A 25,247-nucleotide genomic window follows, 5' to 3' on the forward strand; every position below is an offset into this window, starting at 1 on the left:
GTTGAATAGGAAAAGTCATGTTCATGTTGACCTGAGTCACAGTGGGCGTTGAATTAGTTTAACATGGTAAAATTCTTGACCATCATGACTACAGATTAGCTTAAGTTGAATAGGAAAAGTCATGGTCATTTCGACCTAAGTCACAGTGAGCGTCGAAATTAATTTTAACATGGTAAAATTCTCGACCATCATGACTGTAGATTAAATTAAGTTGAATAGGAAAAGTCATGTTCATGTTGACCTGAGTCACAGTGGGCGTTGAATTAGTTTAACATGGTAAAATTCTTGACCATCATGACTACAGATTAGCTTAAGTTGAATAGGAAAAGTCATGGTCATTTCGACCTAAGTCACAGTGAGCGTCGAAATTAATTTTAACATGGTAAAATTCTCGACCATCATGACTGTAGATTAAATTAAGTTGAATAGAAAAAGTCATGTTCATGTCGACCTGAGTCACAGTGGGCGTTGAATTAGTTTAACATGGTAAAATTCTTGACCATCATGACTACAGATTAGCTTAAGTTGAATAGGAAAAGTCATGGTCATTTCGACCTAAGTCACAGTGAGCGTCGAAATTAATTTTAACATGGTAAAATTCTCGACCATCATGACTGTAGATTAAATTAAGTTGAATAGGAAAAGTCATGTTCATGTCGACCTGAGTCACAGTGGGCGTTGAATTAGTTTAACATGGTAAAATTCTTGACCATCATGACTACAGATTAGCTTAAGTTGAATAGGAAAAGTCATGGTCATTTCGACCTAAGTCACAGTGAGCGTCGAAATTAATTTTAACATGGTAAAATTCTCGACCATCATGACTGTAGATTAAATTAAGTTGAATAGGAAAAGTCATGGTCATTTCGACCTAAGTCACAGTGAGCGTCGAAATCAATTTTAACATGGTAAAATTCTCGACCATCATGACTGTAGATTAGCTCAAGTTGAATAGGAAAAGTCATGTCCATTTCCACCTGAGTCACGGTGAGCGTCGAAATTAATTTCAACATGGTAAAATTCTCGACCATCATGACTGTAGATTAGCTCAAGTTGAATAGGAAAAGTCATGGTCATTTCGACCTGAGTCACAGTGAGCGTTGAAATTAATTTCAACATGGTAAAGTTCTTGACCATCATGACTATAGATTAGCTTAAGTTGAATAGGAGAAGTCATGTCCATTTCGACCTGTTTTTTTTTTTTTTTTTTTTTTTTTTACTTATATCGATATCAATATCAATATATATATATATTCATTTATTTATTTATTTTTTATAAAAATAATATTGTACAATTCACATAGTGCATAAATTCTATGTAGAATATTGTATCTTGCTCAGCGGTTCCTGGGCCTTCCCCTACCCCTCGGTCGCCCTTTGCCCCCCCTTCTTTTGCGAAGAGGGGTGGAGCCGTTCCCATGGCGACACATGGGACAGGGGTGATCGAGTGGTAGAGATACCGTGTCCTGAAGGAAGTTGCTGATGCCCAGCCCCCGAGGTCCTGCACCCGTTCCACAGAGTGGGTGCGGAGAAACGCCAGCGATGCCGCGAGGCCTCTGATGTTGTGGGCGTGGGGGGCATGGCCCGGGTCGGCCTTCCGGTGCCCTGTTGGTGGTGTCAGCTAGCCAAGACAGGAAGTCCAGAACTGTGCTAGCGGAGATGGTCACTATCGCGTGTCTCCGAAGGAAGTCCTGGAATCTCCGGTTGGGAGGGTTGTTGGATCTGGATGACGGTCGGGACCGTAGCGAAGACGCGGTCTGTCGCTTCCTGGTCGAACAGACCACGGGAAAGGGGAGCTGCTCTCACCACGCCCCGGCGAGCTATCTCCGGGGCCGACCGCGCTGCAGACTGACGAGCTGCCAGACGAGCCGCGGTGAAGGCCCTCGCTGCTGGGGGTAGGGCTGATGACGCCATGTTGGCTGTACCCTCTGCCACGGTAGAGAGTGCCGCCAGGGTGTCTCTGCATACAGAAAACACGCGAATCAAATTAGTAGGGCGAGAAGGATCCCGATCCCCGGAGGGTGTAATAAAGTCACATCGCTCAATTGTAGAACGTATAACATATGCGAAGCCGAGGTCGTTTCCGAACGACCTCGTCCTCGGGCGCTAGTCAAGAGGCTCCGTCCTGGGTGAAGACGCTACCCGAGCGTCTCTCGCCAGGACAGGTCTGGACCCTCTATAGATTGAAATATCCCACTCACCTCAATTCTTCCCGCGGGAAGTCCTCAAAGCTCGTGGCGAGCGTCGTCAGCCAGTTCCTCATCATCGCCATTGCCGTGACGGTCGAGATGGTAGAGGCAAGGTCTTGTCTGGTCGAGGCCTCCGTCGTCAGCAACTTAGCCTCCGGTTCACTAAGTTGCTGGGGGAGGGCGGGGTCCCTGCCCGAGTGCCACAAGCAATCGCGCAGGCCCTCCGGCGCGAAGGGTGGTGGCAGGACGACGGGGAATGATGAAGGGATATGCCGTCGAGGAGGAACCGTCTTGGGTTGGTCTTGGGCCCGCTCGAGAGCAGGGATGTCTAAGGCTTTCTCCCCTTTCTCCTGCGGGAACCAGGCGTTTGGGGAGAGTGCTACCGCCGGTGAGTCCCCCGACCTGTCGACAAACATATGCCCATCAGGGTTTAAACGAGGGTTCTCCAGGAGAGCACCTAATGCGTCCAGAGTGTTAGAGGTGGAAATCCTGGAGGGCGTGGAGGCCGGGGCGGAGAGGGGTCGAATCTTATATAGAACCTTAGCCCCCTCCGCGTCGTTGGCCCACTTTAGGATAACGTCATCTCTCCTCCTCCAGCCCTCCAGTAGCGAGTAGTCGGGAGACCAGGCCACTAGCTTGTGATCTTCTCCAAACGAGTACTCCCAGGACCGGGGAAGGTCACACCATGAGAAGGGGTGAACTCAAGAGTCCGTCATGGTAGGAGGATAAGGTAAAGAAGAACTGTAGTGGTCCTCCACCCCGTCCAACCCGACGGACGTCTGATTGGGGGGTTCCTCCTGAGAGGGGCCTTCTAGTCCTATACCTGTCGCCGGCACGGAGGGGCGGAGGGAAGGACCAGGAGGGAGAGTGGGAGGGGGGGCTAGAGCCGTAGGTTCAATAGGAGGTTGCTCTGGAGAGGGGTGCGTTATGATTTGCGCGGTCTGAAAGGCCGGATAATGTGATAGGGCCGATTCAAGGACGGGGCCTATCAGGGACGGAAGGAGGGCAGCCACTTGGGCAGCCAGAGTTCCCTCTCCCCTCGTTTCGTCCCCCGGCTCCCTGCCCTTGTGGGATTTACGGCGAGGAAAAGGAGAGCGAGGAAGGGAGGGTGAGTTGGGGAGAGGCTGTGGAGGGTGGGGACAAGCTGAGCGTCCTGGACCTCGGTGAGGCAGACCTCTTTTTCGAGCGAGATTTCCTGCCGGGTTCACGTGAGTGAACTAGGGAGGAAGACGAGTTCGTGGGGGTGCTTGACAAAGCAAGCCGTAAGGGTTTTTAAGGACCCTTGATGGTCGGATGTATGGGGCTGCCGAGAGGCCTGAGGACGCTCGGGGACACCATACTCCGTAACATCAGACTCGTCCCCTTGTACTCCGAGAGGCCCAGGTTGTCCACCAACGGAAGTCTCGGAGACATAGGGAGACGGATGGCGAGGGCGAACGAGGCCCAATTCCACGCCTAACGCCGGATCCGCCCACACCAGGGGGGGGGGTCGTCAGCGGATTTCAATTTCCGAGCTCTGCGCCATGCCTCCCGAAGAAGTTCGAGGGCGGCTAGCTTGGAACGGGTTTTGGGAGGAGCAGCACGAATCTCCTCAACCCGCGCTTTGCACACAACGCAGGCTAGGGGGTTAAAGCCAGCTTGTGAGAAACAAGGGGCATGGCGGGAGCAGAGGTCGTGGTGGCCGTCTGACGAGATCCTGGCTGTGCAGCCGGATTCCACACACAAGCGTTTGGTCTGAAAATAGAATAATGATAATCATAGAAGGGGTGTCCCAAAGGTGTCTGGACACAACACCGAAGGGGAAAAACTGCAGGAGAACAGGTAGGGCTCCCTACGAGAACACACGAGCACGAGCAGGAACCAGACTTACCGGCATGAAAAGAAGGTGGGTTGTGGAGTGACCGACTCGTCTGGTTCCGCGATGCTAAGTGACGCGACGTCCGGCTCGAGCTAGCCGGGTAAGAAGGGAGGGAATAGGGAGGGGGAGGTGGGGTCGACAATGCGCATGCCTGCACAGAGCCGGGAATTTTAAATTTCCGATGATTTTGGCGGAAAATTCAAACCACACTCAACCTTCGGGAAATGGCCATATGACCAGGAGTGTGGTATGGGATTATCGCTATAGCTTCGCTGTGCAGGTTTCTTTCAGCCGATAAGTCCAGTGGTGAAATGTATTGGTGATGAAATGTCGGGTGATGAATTGTCTGATGATGATCTGACGCATGATTAAAAGTCGTATGATGATGTGTCGGATGATTAAATGACGAGTGATGAAATGTCACCTAACCCAATATATAAAAAAAGCACTGGGAAAATGAAAAGATTGGTAACCGGACCTTTTCGTTTTCTCAAGATATCCCCAGAAGTACAACACATACAGAGAACAAGGACAATGTATACGTACTGAAAAGAGAATAAAAAGAACATGAAAAGGACCATTGTGACCTGATCAACCCAGAGGGTTAGGTTACAAGTCTACCATCGACAGCTTTTTTGATAATGAAATTATCCAATTTGTATAATCCCATACTCATATTCATGTTGTTCTCAAAAATACATTATTCAATAATATTCCTCTCCATACGAACCGTTGGAAGGAGTAAAAGTAGCTACATGGGGGTAAAAGTAGCCATTGTCTTTGTTTCATACCTAATTAGGACAGATAAATACGGAAATAAAACCACCAACTACTGTGTGTTTTGTATAATTCCTCCCTTTATTTCCTTGACAAACATAAACATAACAAAGACAATGACCAGTTTACCCCATGTGCCCCTTACTACGAATGTTATTACGTACATACATACATATACCAAGGCTTTTTCCCCCTTACAAGGGAGGTAGCCAAAAAGGGAAAGGCATAAAATCATTTCCACCCATTCCATCCCTGAATACACTCCACACCCCTCCACCCTCCCTCTTATCTGAGCACCTCCTGGATGACGGGTCATCCCTGCACCTTGTCCACTGCCCTGGGTCAGAAGCAGTGTTGCAAGACACAGCACATCCACAGCAAGGCCGCTTCATTATATCGGCGACCTCCCCTCTCCGTCCCCCCATTGCATAAAAGGAGAAGACGGGGAGAAATCCCTTCGGGCTGCGTCAAAGTTTGCTCACACATACTACCTCACCCCCATCCCCACGCCCATTTCACCTCATGCATCACAACATCATCCATATACAACCATTCTCCATTCACCCCTGTCTTCTGTCCTCTCCCGTCCTTCCTCAACAGACATTCCCCTCTTCCCCAAAGCCCCCTTCACCCCATCCATCCACCTCATCCTAGGACGTCCCCTCATGTTCACTCCCCCCACATCTGCCTTCCATACCTCTTTTACTAGTCTTTCTTCACTCATTCTTTCAATGTGTCCAAACCATCCTAATATTCTTTCATCAACCCTATCTCCCAGCTCCTTTTCCACCCCTGTTCTCCTCCTCACCTCCTCATTTCTCACTCTATCTAACCTAGTAGCCCCCATCATACTTCTCAGACACCTCATCTCAAACACATTCAAACTCCTTCTCTCTTCTTCTCTTATGTTCCATGTTTCTGCCCCATACAGTGTTGTTGGCACAATCACTCCTTCATACAGTCTCCTCTTAGCATCCATTCCCAAATGTCTATTCCTCATTACACTCTTTAATCCACCAAGGCATTTACTCGCTTCTCTCAATCTACATTCTACCTCCACCTTCACTCCACCTTTTCCTGCCACATTTGCACCCAAGTATCTAAAAATATCCATTTCCTCCAGTCGCTCTCCCTTAATGCTCACTTCCAGTCTACTGCCACTTTCACCCCTTGTACATCTCATCACCTTACTTTTACCCACATTTATCTTTAGCTTTCTTCTATCACATACTCTCCCAAACTCTGCCACCAACTTCCTCAATCCCTCCTCCGATCCTGCCACAAGCGCAGTGTCGTCAGCAAACAACAGCTGGCTCACCTCCCACTTTTCTTTATTTTCTTTAACCATCTCCAATCCCTTGCCCACTACCCTTAACACTTTTTTTGTCAGATCTATTCCAATCAATGCAATGATTAAAGTCACTCGTGTGCACAAACAACCCACTTGGTATTTGTCCTGTTCTGATGTTATTTTTATGCTGGCTTATCCTCAAATAATCTTTACCAGTTTGACCAATATATTTAAAATCACAATCTATACAAGGGATGCTATAAATACGTGTGTGTGTGTGTTTGTGTGTGTGCTTGTCCACGTGCACGTGCGCGCTCGCGTGTGTGTGTGTGTATGTGTGTGCATAATGTATGTGTGTGTATGTGTGCATAATGTATGTGTGTGTGTGTGTGTGCATACTCGTGTGTGTGTGTATGTGTGTGTGCATACTGTATGTGTGTGTGTGTGTGTGTGTGTGTGTGTGTGTGTGTGTGTTTGTGTGTGTTTGTGTGTGTGTGTGTGTGTGTGTGTGCGTGTGTGTTTGTGTGTCTGCGTGTGTGCGTGTACGCTTGCATGTGTGTGTGTTTGCGTGTGTGTGTGTGCACGTGCACGCGTGTATGTGTGTGTGAATGTGTATGCGTGTGTGTGTGTGAGTGTGTGTGTGTGTGTATTCGTGTATATACGTGTGTGGGGGGGAGAGGGGTGCCCTTTACAATACAAACCAATTTTGGGTTCGTTCATTCACACCCCATTCATCTGTCCACAACACACAAACCTCCTTCTCGATCATGTACATGTTGATGACGATTACTGACCTAACGGCGAAATTATTCGTATGTTTTCTGCAAAAGCGATGCGATGCGATACAGACGCACAGAGCCTTCCTCCACTCCTCGCTCTCCTTAGCTCACCCTTGCTACCTTCCCCCGTAACAGAACAAGGACTTCAAGGGGCCTAAGAACGACCGTCCCGGTCTTCTGGTGAGAGCGCACCAGGGGCCGACGTGGGCAGCGATGACGTCGCTCCAGCTCCAGTATCAGTTCTTCACATCACGCGGATGGGCCATCCTGGACGTGGACTATCGTGGCAGTTCCGGCTACGGCAGCTTCTACCGCTATAAACTCAAAGAGAAGTGAGGCCATAGATAAGATTTTCCTTCATTGTCTTAATGATTCACCTGTGTGTATATGTGCGTGCGTGCGTGTGTGTGTGTGTGTGTGTCTATGTGTGCGCATGTGTGTGTGCGTGTGTGTGTGAATGTATGTGTGTGCGCGCGCGCAAGCGTGTTTGTGTGTGTGTGTGCGTGCATGTGTGTGTGCGTGTGTGTGTATTTGCGTGTGTGTGTGTGTATGCGTGTTTGTATTGTATGTATGTGTTTATGTGCGCGTATGTTTGTGTGTTCAGTGTGTTTGTGTATGTGCGTGGCGAGAAGCGTTTCTTCAGGGCCATATCACTCAATTATTGTCTCGTGTTTCTCTGACTTTATATCCACGACCCCACTGGGCCGTATTAGTATACCTTTTGCATCATCTGCTAGTGGGTAAAGAAGGAAGAAAACGGAAATGGTCATCTGTCGTCAGTTTTCTTTGTATAAAAATCTGGAATAAAAAGAGTCGATGTTGATCTTGGGCCATGTACGGACACCGAGTGCCATCCCCTTGTGGCTACACCTGATGGAGGTCAAAGTGGTGAAAATGACGAAGAAATTATTCTTTCCCCTCGCTTGCTTCGCACGACCACTGGCCCCGTCCTGTAGAAAGGGCCGAATGCATAAAAGATCCCAACCCCAAAGTCTAGACATAAATTTTCAAAATGGAGATTTTGCCTAAATCCCTATGTCGGCGACTTAAATGCTTATGTCTAGAATGTCTAGACATTTAGGTCGCCAATATAAGGATTTAGGCAAAATCTCCGCCATTTTGAAGATTTATGTCTAGACTTAGGGGTTAGGACATTTTATAAATTCTGCCCCAGGATCCAGAAAGGAAAAGCCACGTTGCTAACAAACGAAACATAATTTCACACTACATACACGGTTGCGCCTCTACAGGTGCAGCAAGAACACGTGAAAAAATATAACATAAGAAACTGGAATGTATGACAATAGAAGGAAAAATAGATAATGAACCTTTTCTTTTCTACCACCACCTCTTCCTCTTCTTCCTTTTCCTCCGTTTCTTCCGCCCCCTCCTACTCCTCCTCCAGGTGGGGTATATACGACGTAGACGACGTTGTTGCCGGCGCGCGGTTCCTTGTGGAGTCGGGCCTGGTGAACGAGACGAAGCTTTGCATCGACGGCCAATCCGCCGGCGGCTTCACGACCTTGTCTGCACTCACCACGACCTCCTTCTTCAAAGCAGGTAATGTAGGATTTATCCGAAGAAGGAAGTACTCCCCATCGGGTCGTGGGAATACAATCTCACTGTTTGAGCACGATGACGTAGCTGACAGGTTCCTCTTGCCATAGCCAACGGCAGACGATTCCGTCAATCTTCCCGCCCTCCACACGATGACGCCTTTGTAGGCGTCATCAGGCGCGAGTAGGTATATAAGGATGACGGCGATGCCGTCTTGATTATATTTATTTTGTAGTTGTAGCTGAGTGACCCCTATATTCTTTGAACTGGCTCGATCATATTTTCTGTGGCTATTAATATTCAGAGTGAAAAAGAACGAGTAATATAGATGTAACTTTATATTTTATAACGCAAGTATTGTGGTACAAAAACAATTACAAAATTGCAAGAGGCGCTTAGTAAATGCAACTTACAAATGGAGGACGTGGGTATAAAAAGGATCTGGTTCAACGTCGCGAATTTCCCCTATCAGGAGGCTAGGACGGTGCCCCTTACAGAGTACTTTGTAGCGTGGAATTTAATGAACCATGCCCTTGGTCCAACTCGCTGGCGGCAGACTACGAACTGCTGTCACCTCGACCTCCGCCGCAATTAGTGACGCTCTAATACTCTCTGAAATAGAGGAAGAATTGGTCGATGTTGTGCTGGATCTAGTAGAAAACTTTAAATACTTGAGCGTGGTCTTAAACGAGAAATGCAATATGGAATCAGTAATAAATTACAGAATATGTAAGTCTTCTAAAAACAGAGCAAATGTACCCTCTGTTTAGAGAAAAATACACATCTGGCAGAATTATAACAATTACATATATAGCTATGGTAAAACCATTATTATCTGGTTGTAATACTGGGTGCTGACAACGAGACTGAAAAGCAAGATGCAACCAGCAGAAATGAGGGTACTCAAGATTCGAGGGAGTGATGTGGCGAGACAGGCCAAGGACTGATGACATAAGAGAATAAATTAATGCAGAACGTCTACTTAAATACATAGAAAGAAGTTAAGATAGTACGGTCACATCATGCTTATGGACGAATACAGAACACTTGTGGAATACTACGAATAAACTCCAGCCAGCAAGAGACCCATAAGAAGACAATGGAGACAATTTCTAAGACGCAGTAGCAGTGGCTGCTCGACAGGAGACGCTGGAACAGACTAAGAAGGGAGAGCTTTTTGCAGAGGAGAGTGAAGGGTATTCTTTGGCCACAACGACTGACAGGGGAAACCCTACCTGATGTAGGATGAGAAAGGTGGAGATAGAAATGGGGAAGAGGGGGTGTGTTAGGACGCTGCCATTGTGTTGTTTGTGCGCAAGTGAATACACCACTTTGCTACCAAGAGAGGGAAGGGGAAGAAAGGAGAGTGGTGGATACCACCAATAAGAGAATGTCTTGCCGGTTTAATTCAGTTTAACGTCGCGAACTCTCCACTATCAGGAGGCCAGGACGGTATCACTAGCAGGAGACTTTGTAGTGTGGAACTTTATTAAATATGCCCTTGGTCCAACTCGCTAGTGGCAGGGTTCAAATTGCCGTCACCTCCGCCACAAGTAGCGATGCTTTAACCTGCTTGGACATTGAGTTTTATAGGATTTTCGCAAGCCAGGAGTTAATCAAAAGAGATTTAGTTCCTTTCATACAGAAAACGAATATAATAGTCTGTTGGCGGGCAAGGTAACAAGAAAAGTGTGCAACCCGAAATGAAACGGGTTAACTACTTTATTATAATAACATAAAACAGATTTTATTATGGTAAAAGACAGTTCTGTATTAAAGGAACAAAAGGATTAAAAGTCACACTTACACGCAAGTATCTCCACAGAAAGTTTATTTCATTCATTCACTATATGATTTACATAGTTGCTTCTGCCTACTTCACAACTGTATCTATGATTTTATATTCTAGTCGACTGTTTCTTGTCAATGCTAAGAATGACAGTATTTTTATCATATCAGTCTTTTTTTTACACTTAACATTATTTGTAGAGAAGATTCATCAGACTTTTCTTGTCAATATCCAAAATTATTTCATATATTCAGTATAATTTCATTAGCTCGTCATGATGCTCTCACTTTAAGCCAACAAACCAGCCCCTCTAGAAAGATTTAACTGTAAAATAAGAGTGAACAAGATAGTAAATTTCCCAAAACTGATCTAGCTAAAATACAGAAATTCGTATATCCTCCACATCCACCATCTGCTCCCCTACAGATCTGCCTGGTCTAGGCTTTATGGTCTCTTGCAGTCTCCTTCATTCTAATGTTCTTATGTACAGGTGCAAGTTTCTCCGGTGTGATGGATCTTCAGCTCCTGGCAAACGAGACCCACAAGTTCGAGAGCCGCTACCTGGATCATCTCATTGGATCACCTGATGACTTCCCAGAACGATACATCACCAGGTCGCCGCTCCATCAGCACGATAAGCTTGACGCCCCTGTGATCTTCTTCCAGGGCATCAATGACCCAGTGAGTACAGAAGCCTTCTACCTTCTTCCTGTAGGTAACAAGGACATTGAGTTACACATTGTCCGTTTCCAATATGCTATCACAGTTGGAAGGTTTGTATTTTTAATATCACAAGTGCTTATCATAAAATGAAAAACAAGCAAAATCTTCAAGATGAAAAAATTACTGGTCAGAGGCCCATAAAGAAAAGAAACTCAATAGGGATCCCAATACTTCAGTACTGGCGATAGTGGACGATAGCATACAGACTACGTGTATAATTTCAGCAATGTGTCAATCGCCCCTGCACTATGCAAACCACTCTCCTCTTGTCCCCCAATTAGAAATAGGAATTTCCTGACTCGACCCGTGATGCTCCATTTTCTATACTCTAGCACTGGTTGCCCCATCATTTTCTTTGCTGAGGGGCTTAACATAATATATACAATTATGATACATAGAAGGACATACATACATATACCAAGGCTTTTTCCCCCTTACAAGGGAGGTAGCCAAAATGGAAAAGGCATAAAATCATTCCCACCCATTCCATCCCTGAATACACTCCACACCCCTCCACCCTCCCTCTTATCTTAGCACCTCCTGGATGACGGGTCATCCCTGCACCTTGTCCACTACCCTGGGTCAGAAGCAGTGTCGCAAGACACAGCACATCCACAACAAGGCCGCTTCATTAAATCGGCGACCCCCCCTCTCCGTCCCCCCATGCATAAAAGGAGAAGACGGGGAGAAATCCCTTCGGGCTGCGTCAAATTTTGCTCACACATACTACCTCACCCCCCCATCCCCCCGCCCATTCCACCTCATGCATCACATCATCCATATACAACCATTCTCCATTCACCCCTGTCTTCTGTCCTCTCCCGTCCTTCCTCAACAGACATTCCCCTCTTCCCCAAAGCCCCCATCACCCCATCCATCCACCTCATCCTAGGACGAACCTTTCATGTTCACTCCCTCCACATCTGCCTTCCATACCTCTTTTACTAGTCTTTCTTCACTCATTCTTTCCATGTGTCCAAACCATCCTAATATTCTTTCATCAACCCTATCTCCCAACTCCCTTTCCACCCCTGTTCTCCTCCTCACCTCCTCATTTCTCACTCTACCCAGCCTAGTAACCCCCATCATACTTCTCAGACACCTCATCTCAAACACATTCAAACTCCTTCTCTCTTCTTCTCTTATGTTCCATGTTTCTGCCCCATACAGTGCTGTTGGCACAATCACTCCTTCATACAGTCTCCTCTTAGCATCCATTCCCAAATGTCTATTCCTCATTACACTTTTTAATCCACCAAGGCATTTATTCGCTTCTCTCAATCTACATTCTTCCTCCACCTCCACTCCATATTTTAATAATACATGATAAAAAATAAAATATAAGGATAATTCCTTCTGTGGACGTACGCTTCTCAACGGTCGTCTCTTGTACGGAACAGGTGTCCCAAAAGGTCGTCATTTCAAGGGGGAGGATCACCCCACCTCAAGACTTACCATCTTGTTTCCTTTATATGCACACACGCATGCACACACACACAACAGTCGAAGTGACAGTGAAGATTGGAACTCCAGAAAAAAACACAATATTCATGGATCTCAATGACAAGGGAGTACCTGTGTTGTATTAGTAGGGAAGGGGAAAGCTCGTGGTGTAGTGGGAAGGTGAAGAAAAAGGAGAAGGGGAGGGATTACTGAGGAAAATGGAAGGAAATGAGGAAGGGGACGAACGGGCCCCGGAAGTCAGAAGGAATGTCAACAAGAGATGCGCAGACGACAGAGGTGAAGTCGAAGAGATTAGTAAAAATGTAAAAAATAGAAATATAGATAAGAGCAGCGCAATGGAAGGTGATGATAATTATTTCCATGGATTTAATGAAGGAGATGACAACCTCCCCCGATTAGCAAAAATGAACGAACAGTGGGAGGTTAGGTTCAGTCAACTTACACTGATTACACAAAGAGTTGATAAATTGGAAGAACTAAAGGAGAACCAAAACCTAAATAAAGAAATAGAAGAATTAAAAAGACAGTTAAAAGAAGTAAAGGATGAGAATGAGGAATTAAAGAAGAATAAAGAAATTACAGAGTCCATAGAAAAAGAGGTAAGTGGTTGGAAAAAGGTTCAGGAGAATAGCAAAATTGAATTTAGAGATATAGTGAAACAACAGATGAAGGAACACACTAAGGACAGTTATTAAAGTGATGAGAGAGAAGGAGAATATAGTAAGAGACTTAGCAGATAAAAAAAAAAAAGGTACAATTATGTTAGGAATGGAAGAGAAGTATAATCCAAACAGAACTACAAGAGTAAGAGATGAGAAAGAAAGAGTGAACAGGGTACTAAAATATTTCAAGGTGAACAGGAAATAGGGAAAGAAATTGAAAAGAATATATAGACTTGGGAAATATAATGTAGACAAGACCAGACCAATTAAGGTTAAATTCAGGTCACAAACGACATCAGAGAATATCTTATCAAAAACAGGAAAACCAACAAAAAGTGATCAGTACAAACAGGTATGGATAAATAGAGATAAATAAAGAGGAAAGGGAGGAAGAGAAAACAAAAATAATCAAAGCTAGGGGGGAAATACGAGAACAGAACAGAGTCAGACAAAGAGAAATTCTATTGGAGAATAGTGGATATGAAAGTGAGGAAATGGTTCATAGCAGAGAAATACAGAAGGGAAACAGAAAACCGGATGGAGGTAGGAGAAAATTAAATGTGTCCTACGCAAATATAGATGGATTAATAACAGGCTAAAATGAACTGAATAATTACCTGATGGAAAAGGAACCTGACATAATGGGAATTGTGGAGACAAAATTGAAAGGTCCACTACCACCCAACAGTATAGGACATGGTGCATATAATTATTGGATTAGAAACAGAGAAGTAAAACAAGGTGGTGGAGTTATGTTCCTGACTAAGAAAGATATAAATGTGAAGAATATTACATATGGAACGAACAGAGTGGAAATGATCATGATGGAAATAGAGGCCAGGGACAAGAAGAGCAGGAAGTTGGTGGTAAACTATGTGCCTCCTAAAACGGCTTCTTAGGAAGAGAGAGAACACAAGAATATGTTAGAAGACACAAAGATAACACTAAATAAGATAATGGATGATGGAAGAAGAATAATTATAATGGGTGACTTTAATTGTAAAGAAATCTGCTGGGAAGAAATGACAGTGAAGGGTAGAGATGACCTATGGGGAAATGTACTACTTGATATGATTATAGAACATACAATGACACAATGGATACAAGAGAATACTAGGTATAGAAATGAGGAAGAACCATTGAGACTGGACCTAATAATCCCATCAGAACATAAAATAGTGGACAAGAGTGAATATAAGACACCACTAAGTAAAAGCGACCACATATTAGTAGAACTGGAACTAAATAAAGAAAAATACATGGAAAAAAAACAATATAAAAAGGGAAGATTGATGTATGGAAAAGAAAATTTGATAAAATGAGAAAAATAATCAAAAAGCAGACTGGGAAAGGATATACAAAGAGGAAACAACAGTAGAAGAGAAATGGACAATTTTGACAACAATTTATAAGGTAGGAGTGGAAAAGTATGTTCCAAGACAAAAACAAGAAAAAGGATATGTAAAATGTTGGTACAACAAAAGATGTAGAGAGTTAAAAGATAAAAGGGATAAAACTTGGATAAAATTGAGGAAAAAAAAACGAAAAATGGAAAATATATACTGATTATAGAAATAAATATGTACAAGTGCACAAAGAAGAAAAGAGAAAACATGAAATGGATGTCATAGAAAAATGTAAAGATCAATCAAACCTATTCTATTGGTTTGTAAACAAACTTAAAAACAAACAAGAATTAGTGAAACTACGACAAGGATGTGTTTAGAGAGCTGATGATAGCTAACACAGGGCTTAGGAAGACAGTTGAGCATAAGTATGCATGGGAGAAGGTGGTGGATGGGACTATATAGTGGTACCCAGGAGAGGAGTAGGAAGAGTTCTGGATGTACATGTTCTTAGGGGAGTGAGGGGGAATATCAGATATTTTCTGGTAGAAGGTATGTTGAGAATGGAGGATAGATGGAGAAAGAGGAAAAGGATAGAAGGTAGGGAGGTACTTAGAGTAAACTGCTTAAATAAGAAGGAAAAAGAGTACAAGAAGTTGAGGTAAAGATGGGACTGCATCAGGGATGTGTCATGTTGTCATGGCTGTTCATCGTGTACATGGATAGGGTGGTGTGGGAGGTAAATGCAAGTGTAATGAGTAGGAGATTGGAGATGGTTAAAGAAAATGAATAAAATGGGAGATAATCCAGTTGTTGTTTGCTGATGACACTGCACTTGTAGCAGGATCACTAGAGGGATTAAGGAAGTTAGTGACAAGAGGAGAAATTTGAAGGTAAATGTGGGTAAAAATAAGAATATGAGATGTACAAGAGGAAAGGATGGCAGCAATTTGGAAGTGAGTATTAAAAGAGAGAGGCTAGAGGAAGTGAAGTAAGCTTTAGGTAGTTGTTGTTGTTGTTGTCGTTCCCTAGACTGTCTGTCCGAGCAGTCCCGTCTCCCCAAGGAAGGCCACAGCCGAAACTGGGTTTTCCCACAAATCCTTTATAGAGTGTATGTTGTGTTGTTTGCGTGCATGATTGTGTATAATGCAGTCTTCCATTATGTGTTGTATGGTATGGGGTGAAGTGTTACATCCTGGGCAGCTGTTCACAACACGGTCGTCCAGCCTCTTCTGGTAGCTTAGAAGTGCTGGGTGGTGACCGCATCGCAGTCTGGCCAAGTGGACTCTGTCCTTTCGTGGGAGAGAGGATTCAGAAGGGTGGATATCAGGGGGTCTGGCATGCAGCAGTGTGTTGTCTTTCAGTGTGTTAATGGAGCGGTAAGTGATATGATTATGAATATGTTTCCGGAGGCTGGTATTTGGTGGTTGTGGAGGAAGAGAAGAGAGTATCTGTGCATAATAAAGGTCTTTGGGTGTAGTTTTAATGTTTCTTGGTGTGTGTGGGTGTTCTGCTATGTAGTGTAGCGGGTGTGATGTGTTTGTGGTGGCTGCAGCAAGTGTTTGTGTGCCTCTCATGTCGAGGTGGTCCTTGACTTTGAGGACTTTTGTTTCATGGTGTAAATGGTCTGTAGGTGTTGTATTTGTGCAGCCTGTAATTGTTTTTAGGGCTTTGTTTTGTATGATTTGAAGGGTGTTGTGGTGTGTCTCACTGAGATTAGGAGCCCATGCAGGACTCGCATAATTCATCACTGAGCGTATGCATTGTTTGTATATTGTTATATTAGTTTCTTTGTTTTGTCCAAATGTTGTTCCAGTGATTGACTTAAGTGCGTTAAGTCTAGGTGTGCATTTGTTTTTTATGTTTGTGAGGTGTTGTTTGAAAGACATGGATGTATCGTATGTTACACCAAGAATTTTCGGTGTGTTTGTGTGTGGTATTAGAGTGTTGTTGATGTAGAGATGAGGTATGTATTTGTGTTCTTTTGTCCAGTTGGTGAGAAGTGTTGCTGTAGATTTGGTTGGAGCTATTTTGAGTCTGTTTGTGATGAACCATGTGTTGAGTGTGTCAAGGTAAGGCTGCATTATTTCTGCAGTTTTGTCTGTGTTACTAGGTGAGCATGTGATTGTTATGTCATCTGCGTAGGAAGAGATTTGTATTTCTGAGGTGTCTGGTGTGGGTAAGTCATGCATGTATAGATTAAATAATGTGGGGGATAGAACTGAGCCCTGTGGTACTCCGTTCTTAATGTTTCTGATGTGCGATGATTGGCCATTATATGACACATGAGCATTCCTGCCTGCCAGATAATTGGCCAGCCATCTTTTGGTGTTATTGTGCATGTCTGTGTTATATATTTTATTTGTTAGGTTGTGGCGGGGGATAGCATCAAAAGCTTTACTAATGTCCAATGTTATAAGAAGTGTTCTGTGGTGGGGCCTATCTGAATTGATGCCATCTAAAATTCTTTGTGTGAGGTTTGTCAGAAGAGTGTTTGTGGAGTGTAGTGGCCTAAAACCGTGTTGTGAGTCAGCAAGGGGAATATATGGTGTGACAAGTTTAAGTATTAGGCGTTCAATGACTTTAGAGGGAGTGCAGAGAAGTGTGATTGGGCGGTGCGATGTTGGGATCGTTGGGTCTTTGTTCGGTTTTGGAATGGTGATTATTTTACCATGCTTCCAGATGTCGGGTATAGTGTTGTGTGAATAGCTGTAGTTTGCAATGTTTGTGAGTGCGTGTATACCTTGTGGTCCAATGTGTTTTAGGTGGATGTTGCTTATGTTATCAGGGCCACAGGCAGATGAGTGCTTGAGATTATGCATTATGAGTTTTGTCTGACTGTCTATGAAGGGTGTGCTTTAGGTAGTTGGGGGCCTATGTAGCAGGAAAGGGAGGAGTGGTGGAGGTAAAATGTAGATTAAGAGAAGCAAGTAAATGTCTTAGAGATTAAAAAGTGTAATGAGAAACAGACATTTGGGAATGGATGCTAAGAGGAGATTGTATGAAAGGGTGATTGTGCCAACAGCATTGTATGGGACAAAAACATGGAACATAAGAGAGGAGTTTAAATGTGTTTAATATGAAATGTCTAAGATGTATGGTAAGGGTTACTAGACTGGATAGAATGAGAAACGAGGAAGTGAGGAGGAGAGCGGGGTAGAAAAGGAGTTGAGGGATAAGGTTGATGAAAGAGTATTGGAATGATTTGGACACATGGAGAGAATGAGTGAAGAAAAATTGGTAAAAGAAGTGTGGAAGGCAGAGGTGGAGGGAGTGAACAGGAGGGGACACCGAGGATGAGATGGATGGATGGGGTAAAAGGGCTGTTGAGAAAGAGGGGAATGTCTGTTGAGGGAGGGAGAAGACAGAAGATAGGGGTGAGTGGAGAATGGTTTTGTATGGATAATGCTGTGAGGCATGGAAGGAAGTGGGTGGGGGATTGGGTGGTGTTAGGGAGCAGTAATGTGTGAATGATATTTTGACAGCCCAAAGGGATTTCTCCCCGTCTTCTCTTTTTCTGCATGAGGGGATGGAGAGGGGGGATCCCTGATTAAATGAAGTGGTCTTGCTGTGGATATGTGCTGTCTTGCTGCATTGCTTCTGACCCAGGGCAGTGGGCGAGATGCAGGAATGACCCATCATCCAGGAGGAGCCAAGAAAAGAGGAGAAAAAGGGATGGTGAATGGGAGAGGAGTGGGTGAGGATGATATGGGTGGGAGTGGAATTATGCCTTTCGACTTTGGCTACCTCCCTTATAAGGGGGTAAAAATCCCTTGGTATATGTATGTATGTATTTCTCCATATACTTGTATTTGTATACTTGGATTTTAATTCTATTTTCAGGAGTATTAAAGTTATTTTCTCTTGTCTTTTTTCCTGAATATTATCTTTATCTTCTTAGAGAACGACAAGGGTTACTTTTTCATTATACATTGCCAGAATTTCAAACACACTTTAAGAAAAATGCATTTTTTATCCTTGAAAGTAATGAAAGCTGTTGAGATAGGTTCTCTCAATCTAATTCATTTAAATAAAAGACTGCAGACATGAAATAAAGTATTCCATGGCCAAAATTAGCTTCAGGCACAGATTATCACACATTAGGATTTATCAGTGCTCTGAAATACCTCTACTTTCAAAGGTCTCTGTATTCTTACTTCACTTTTTCACATGACAGTTGTTGACTGGCCAATGGCCACCACTCCCCTTTTGTTCCTCCTACCCGTTGGTGACAAAAAAACTGACCCACAGTGATACAACACAGACTAAAGAGATCTATGCAAGGGACTGGGCACCATTGCAGATTGTTGTGAGGCTACAAATTTTAGATCATTGAAATTCAAGCCAATAATCTTATATGACTTTGTTTTATTGTCACCAACACAAGACACCCCCTGTGCTCCTTATTCAACATTAAGATGATGTCTTATCTTCAGATTGTTCCACCCAACCAAGCTGAGAAGATATATGCTGTGGTTAAGGAGAAGGGTATACCCACAGCCTACCTGCTCTTTGAAGGTAAGATCTAGATATGAAACAAGTTAAAATGGAAACAAGGCCTAAGAGTTAGATTACAAAAGGAGTGGCATGAGTCTAGTTAGGAAAGAATTTTAATCCATGGAAAAAATATGGGAACAAACACTGATTATCAAGGAGTTAAGAGGGCAGTTGGACAAAGTAAATAAGCTTAATGTAAATCAAGACAGAAATTAAGGAATAAAAAAATGGCAATGTAAAATCAAAGAAGAAAAGTAAGACAGAGAACAGATTAAATAAGAGTGACAGTATAACACAGTGAAATAACAGGAATATCCAGGATAGGGGAACTTTAATATTGAAAAGAAATTAAGACTGACACAATTACTTCATTTGATTTGAAGGCATTGGTAACTTCAATAGAGTAGATGTAGTTTGGCAGTGAGTGAAATCAGGGGAGTTCATAGTTTTATGTTTTTAGAAGGGGGTATTTCTTTGAAATTCACAATATGGGTGGATTTCAATTTGAATCGCATAGTTTGAGCCCTGTTGGGTAGGAAGAATAGGTGAGGCTGTCATAGAGGGAATATTTAAAGTAGTGTTATTATTTGCTCCAGAGATGGAGTTATGTTGGTGACACTTCTATGGTGGAGTGTAGCCAGTGTCTCGGAGGGCTTCCACATTTGTGGTAACGGGTAATTAAACCCAAGATTATTACCAAATAATCTATTATACCACATATGGTGTGGGACCTTCAATCTTAAAGGTAGCCACTTACAGACTAGCTGCTTACAGATACATAATGGGTAGTTAATGGGTTCATAATAAGAAACAGATGTGGTGTTACCTACATAATGTGCATTCTTTTCAGGTGGGAAATTGGTTATTTTCATTGAATGACAAGGGAAAACAGTGAGCTGAACTGAATGAGCCTCACAGTTGTGGGATGTGGTGAATTGATGAGAGGTGGAGTTGGTTGCATGGTCCAATGAGAGAACTAGGGGGATATGTTTGGGGGGTTGTATTTACCGTATTTTACGGCTTAAAATGCGCATCGGGTTATAATGCGCACCCATACACTTCGTTATCTCAGTACACAGATAGCGCGCACCGACGTATAACGCGCATGCCCGATCGCCATCTAGCGAGAGAATCGAGAACCAAATTTAGTTCCATGTTGTGCGTTGGTCCCTTATTACTTTGTAGCTTAAATAGTTTGTAGGAAATATGATCTAAAAAAAGTTTATTGAAAGTAAAGTACAGACGCTCCTCAACTTACGTTTTAGTTACGTTCCGAACGGCCGAACGTAAGTTGAAAATGAACGTAAGTTGTTACTGTACCATACATCCGTAAATTCTATTACCGTATCTTATAAAACACCCCTAAATCATTAATTATACACATGACATTGTAAAATGATAGCATTAATTTCAAATAAATTAAATTCAAGCAACATAAATTGAGATGGTGGAGGAGGAGGAGGAGGCAAGGCACGTTCAGTCTGTCGTTTGTGCCAAGTAAACAATGGACACAGCGTCATGCATAAGTATCGTTTGAACTACGGAGAGCGCGCTAAACTAAAAAATTCACTCAAAAAAAAAAGTTCTACATTTTTTTTTATACAGTTCAAACGTAAAATCGAAAAAACGTAAAACGAATGAACGTAAGTAGAGGAGCGTCTGTATACAGAAAAATTTCGGGATTTTTACAGAAAATGTTCATTTTATATCTTAAGGAAATAATTAATCTTTACCATTTTTTATTTAATACTGAAACAAACTACAGACTGTTTCGTTTTAGCTTTGAACCTGCAATGACAGTGGTGAAATAGGACAGTCTCTCATCGAGGTGACGTTTAGTTAATATAACTCCCGAAAGAGGGTGTTGTAGTCAGGTGTTTGACACGAGTTTATGAACGGCCGCAACGGAATTTGTACCATACCTAAAGTGAAGCATCAAAGCCAACATAAAAATTCAAACTAGGATGCTGTGAACGTGGGCAAATATCATGAATATTGATCATGTTTCATGGTGTTTAGGCCTATTTAAACATGAAAAATAAGATTCGATAGATACCTACCTATACCAAATATTTATATACGGTAGCCCATGCTGGCGTATTCTTTCATGTCACCATGGCTGTTCTTCTTGTTTTCACGGAACATCACGGAGAAGTGTGCCGTCCCGACTTTGTGACGGCCAACATCATCACGTTGTTGTGAAAAAAATACACACACAGCCGCAGAATTTTTATCATAGGCCGTAGATAATGCGCACCACTGGATAACGCGCACCCCCCATTTTTAGGCCCTTCCAACGGAAAAAAGTCGCGCACTATACGCCGGAAAATACGGTACCTAATTGTAGTATACAGGAAAGGAACAATGATCATTGGGTCCAATCTACTATTCTCTAATTTTTTAACACACCTAGACCCCAATTCATGTATGGTTTCAACTTAATTTATATCCTTGATTTCCAATTATCATTTTGGCGCAGCGAATTACTATGCTGCGCATAGGGGAAAACGTAACAGGTGCCCTCTTTCTGCGTTACGTAACGTAAACAAACGCGGAGAGGGTAAGGATCCACGGAGTACTTGCTGCTACGTTTATTGGCAATAGGAAAAACGACTTTCTCATCTTCACACAACAGGTGCTGCCATTGAAACTATGGAGGGGCAGACAGAAATTGGGAGGAAGAGTAGAAGTAGTAGATGAAAAGCTGTAAAACAATACAGAGTGGCGCTCGTTACTAACAGCTTTTATACAGAATTACAAAGAATCTGAACATGAAATACGAGCAGCTTAAGGCTAAATTCATTATGACATACAAGAAGCGATATACCAGATCTAAAACTAAATTCGGCTCAAAAACTTACTGAGTTGGCCGCGAAGGGAGCGGGTATACACCTTTAGGCGTTTCGAACCAAACTGGCGCCTAGATGTGTGACGTGACATCACAAAACAGCAACCGGTTCTTACACACCTTCTTAAGTCTAATTCTTTAAGTGAACATTGTACAAATAATGAGATGTTATCTTGCAACACAGCTTGCAGACAACTTACAAGGTGGGATTTTCGAACAGAAGAGGCCTCTGCTCGAAATATACTTAAAATTAAAGCATTACAAAAAACAAAATTGAAAACCTCTTCCGAGGGGAAACGAGCCTTACGACAAAAAATATGTAAACATGGGGATACACGGACATATAAAAAAGCCCCGTTACCTCTCGTAATGGCACAATCATGTTTAGATTTGAACTTGTGTATTGCTTGAGCTTGGGCGATATCACCTTCTAAATTATTCCACATGTTTATGCATCTACATGGAAAACTGTATTTCCTCACATCCTTTTGAAATGTGGTCTTAATTTACTCCCATGACTTCTTAAAGCCTTCCCATCTTTAATCAGGAGATCTTTTCTGTCAATGTAATCTATATCCCCTTTAATGACCTGAATACTGTAATCATATCACCTCTTTCTCTTCGATATTTCAAAGTTGGCAGACCCACTACTTTTAGTCTTTCCTCATATGGTTTATTTGCCAGGCTGGGGACTAGTTTTGTTGCTGCCCATTGTATTCTCTGTCTTGCTTATATCCTTCATTTAGTGTGGGGACCATACTACTGATGCATATTCCAGTCTTGGATGTATCAGGGTTTCAATGAGTTTTTTTGTCTCTTAATCCATACAGTGGAATGCCACTTTAATCTTCTGCAGTAGTCCATATGTCTCTCCCACAATCCTGCTAATATGTCTGTAAGGTGATAGGTTGTCTTTTATCAAAACTCCCAAGTCTTTCTCCTCTTTTGCTTTTGTAATAGGTTCACTTCCCAAGGAATAGTTTAAGGATGGTCTTTTGCCACTTCTATACATTTCCAGTACTTTTCATTTTTTGGTATTGAACCTCATCTCCCATTCTTAGTTCCGTGCAAAAATAAGACCAATATATTTTTTAAATAATCTACAATCCTCCTCGTTTTTCACTCTTCTCATGATTTTTGTGTCATCTACAAACATGTTGGCATAGATTGTTGTTCCTTCCATCATGTTATTGACATAGACAAAAGACATTATTGGTGCAAGCACTAACCCTTATGAAACTCCATTTGTTATTGCTCTTCAGCTTGACCTCTTATCCTTCACTACTGTCGCCATGTATCTTTTCTTCAAAAAGTCTTTCATATGTTCTAATAGTTTTCTACTCAGTCCTCCAACATGCTCTAATTTCCACATAATTCAACTGTGAGGTACTTTATCAAATGCCTTCTCTAGGTCAAGTAACACGCTGTCCACCCACCCCTCTCTCTTGCAGCACATCAATCACTCTGGAATAAAAACTTATAAGGTTTGACACACATGACCTTCCAGATCTGAAGCCAAACTGACTATACGTCAGAATATTTATCTCCTCCAGATATTTGGTCCATCAATCCTTGTTTCCACCTTTGTGAATTAGCACCACATTTGCCCCTTTTCCAGTCAAGTGGCACAATGCCTTCTTTCAATGAACATGTAATAAGACTGCGAATCTGGTCCACTAGTTGTTCTTTCACATCTTTAAGTGTCCAGTATGAGATTCCATCAGGTCCTGAAGCTTTTGTTACATCTAATGATCCCAAGAGATTGAACACTTCCCTCACTTCTACATTTACTCTATATCTGCTAAACCTGGTTTTTCGCTTCCCCTCACTTTTCTAAAAAGAAATAATTGCTCCCTTTTATGAAGACCAATTGGAAACTCATTCATTATTTCTGCCTGAGCTAAGGCCTCTTCAAAAGACCTCTTCCCTGTGTCTAAATTTAACACTTATAAACCTGTAAAACAGTTTTGGCTCATCTTTGCATTTATCTACTACACCTCTTTCAAAATTGCTTCCTTCCCCCCTGCAGGTTCTTATATATTCATTCCTAGTTTGTTTGTAAACTTCCTTTGTTTTATTGCTTCTTTTCTTCCTCCATTTTCCCAAAGCCACATCCCTGGTCTTTTTCACAGTCTCACACTTTTTTGTTAAACCAGTCTTGTTTCTGTTTATTCCTTTCACTAGTCTTTGGGACATATTTGTTCACTCCCCAGTTGGACATGTCAAGAAAGATTTCCCGATCCTCCTTCTTCCCATGGTATTCATAAATTCTTCTCATCCCCTCTTCTCCTTTTCTGCATGAGATGGAGAGGGGGGGTCGCTGATTTAATGAAGCAGCCTTGCTGTGGATGTGCTGTATCTTGCAACACTGCTTCTGACCTAGGGCAATGGACAAGATGCAGGGATGACCCATCATCCAGGAGGTGCCAAGATAAGAGGGAGGGAAGAGGGTGGAGGGGAGTGGAATGTAATAGGGTTGGAATGGGTGGGAGTGGTTTATATGCCTTTGTTTTTTGGCTACCTCCCTTATAAGGGGGAAAGAAGCCTTTGGTATATGTATGCATGTTGATTCTTCAAAAAACAAAAATTTCAACCCTAAGTAATCTGCTTTCCTAGAATTAAGTCTCCTTTGCCTGTGTGATTCATTCCTTGTAATGGGCCTTCATACAGTGATTGTGGTATTGTTTGATGAAGCTGTAGGGTTGAAGTGTTGGGGAGGGATCGTGCCGGAGTGATGTGTGTTCCTGATTACAGCCATCATGGATATAACTCAGGGTTGTGTCTTTTGGAAGTTCTGAGGCACAAGACTTCATGCTTTAAGAGATCAACAATGTAGAGTGAGGAAAATGCTTCATGGTTCTGCCCATTTTGCTGGATAGAGATATGGGGAATCATATGAGGTTCCAATATCTGCATACACCTGAGGGGCAATGACATATATGTCTGGTGTGTCCAATGCATTGGCAATCAAAGCAGAGGCAAGGACAAGAATAACTATGTATTAGGAACCTTTAATGATTGTAGAGAGTAATTTCATGGTCCTACTTACTGATGGTAATGTTTGAACTGCTGTCACCTCAACTGCCACCGCAAGTATTGACACTCTAACCCACTCAGCCATTGAGCATCCTTGATATTCAGTGTAGACATAAGATGGGAGCTGGGAGTGGCTGAAGGTTAGTACAATGGGTTGATATCAATGTGGGGGATAAAACCTTAAAGCCATCAATAATTTGTTTAGGGTGGTAGACTTGGGAAACCTTTTTAATCTACAATTTCTTTTAAGGAGTTCTAAGTGTGTAGTACAGAGGGTGTGGTTACCCAGTCTGAGAGTTGTGAGGGAGATTATGATTACTTTTTTTTTTTTGTCCCTTCTTTATATGGCATGAGCAGGCTATGAAAAAAGAAAAAAAAGAATGCTCCCAAGTTGTATGAGGGGATGCCAAACCATATTGAAGCTGTAGTAA

The 25,247-nt window shown here is 42.8% G+C and overlaps 1 protein-coding gene across 1 annotated transcript in view; it reads left to right on the plus strand.

The window, feature by feature from the left end:
- Positions 1 to 25,247, plus strand: part of LOC143034070 (uncharacterized) — a 112,509-nt gene that overhangs the window by 80,151 nt on the left and 7,111 nt on the right. Inside the window, exons 12-15 of the mRNA XM_076199972.1 lie at positions 7,030 to 7,226; positions 8,300 to 8,454; positions 10,731 to 10,921; positions 18,872 to 18,953. Coding sequence (XP_076056087.1) covers positions 7,030 to 7,226; positions 8,300 to 8,454; positions 10,731 to 10,921; positions 18,872 to 18,953 — 625 coding nt within the window. The remainder of the gene's footprint in view (positions 1 to 7,029; positions 7,227 to 8,299; positions 8,455 to 10,730; positions 10,922 to 18,871; positions 18,954 to 25,247) is intronic.

Source organism: Oratosquilla oratoria, chromosome 16, assembly GCF_046742065.1.
Source record: "Oratosquilla oratoria isolate Oo_2021 chromosome 16, ASM4674206v1, whole genome shotgun sequence".
In the NCBI taxonomy this organism is placed as follows: domain Eukaryota; kingdom Metazoa; phylum Arthropoda; class Malacostraca; order Stomatopoda; family Squillidae; genus Oratosquilla; species Oratosquilla oratoria.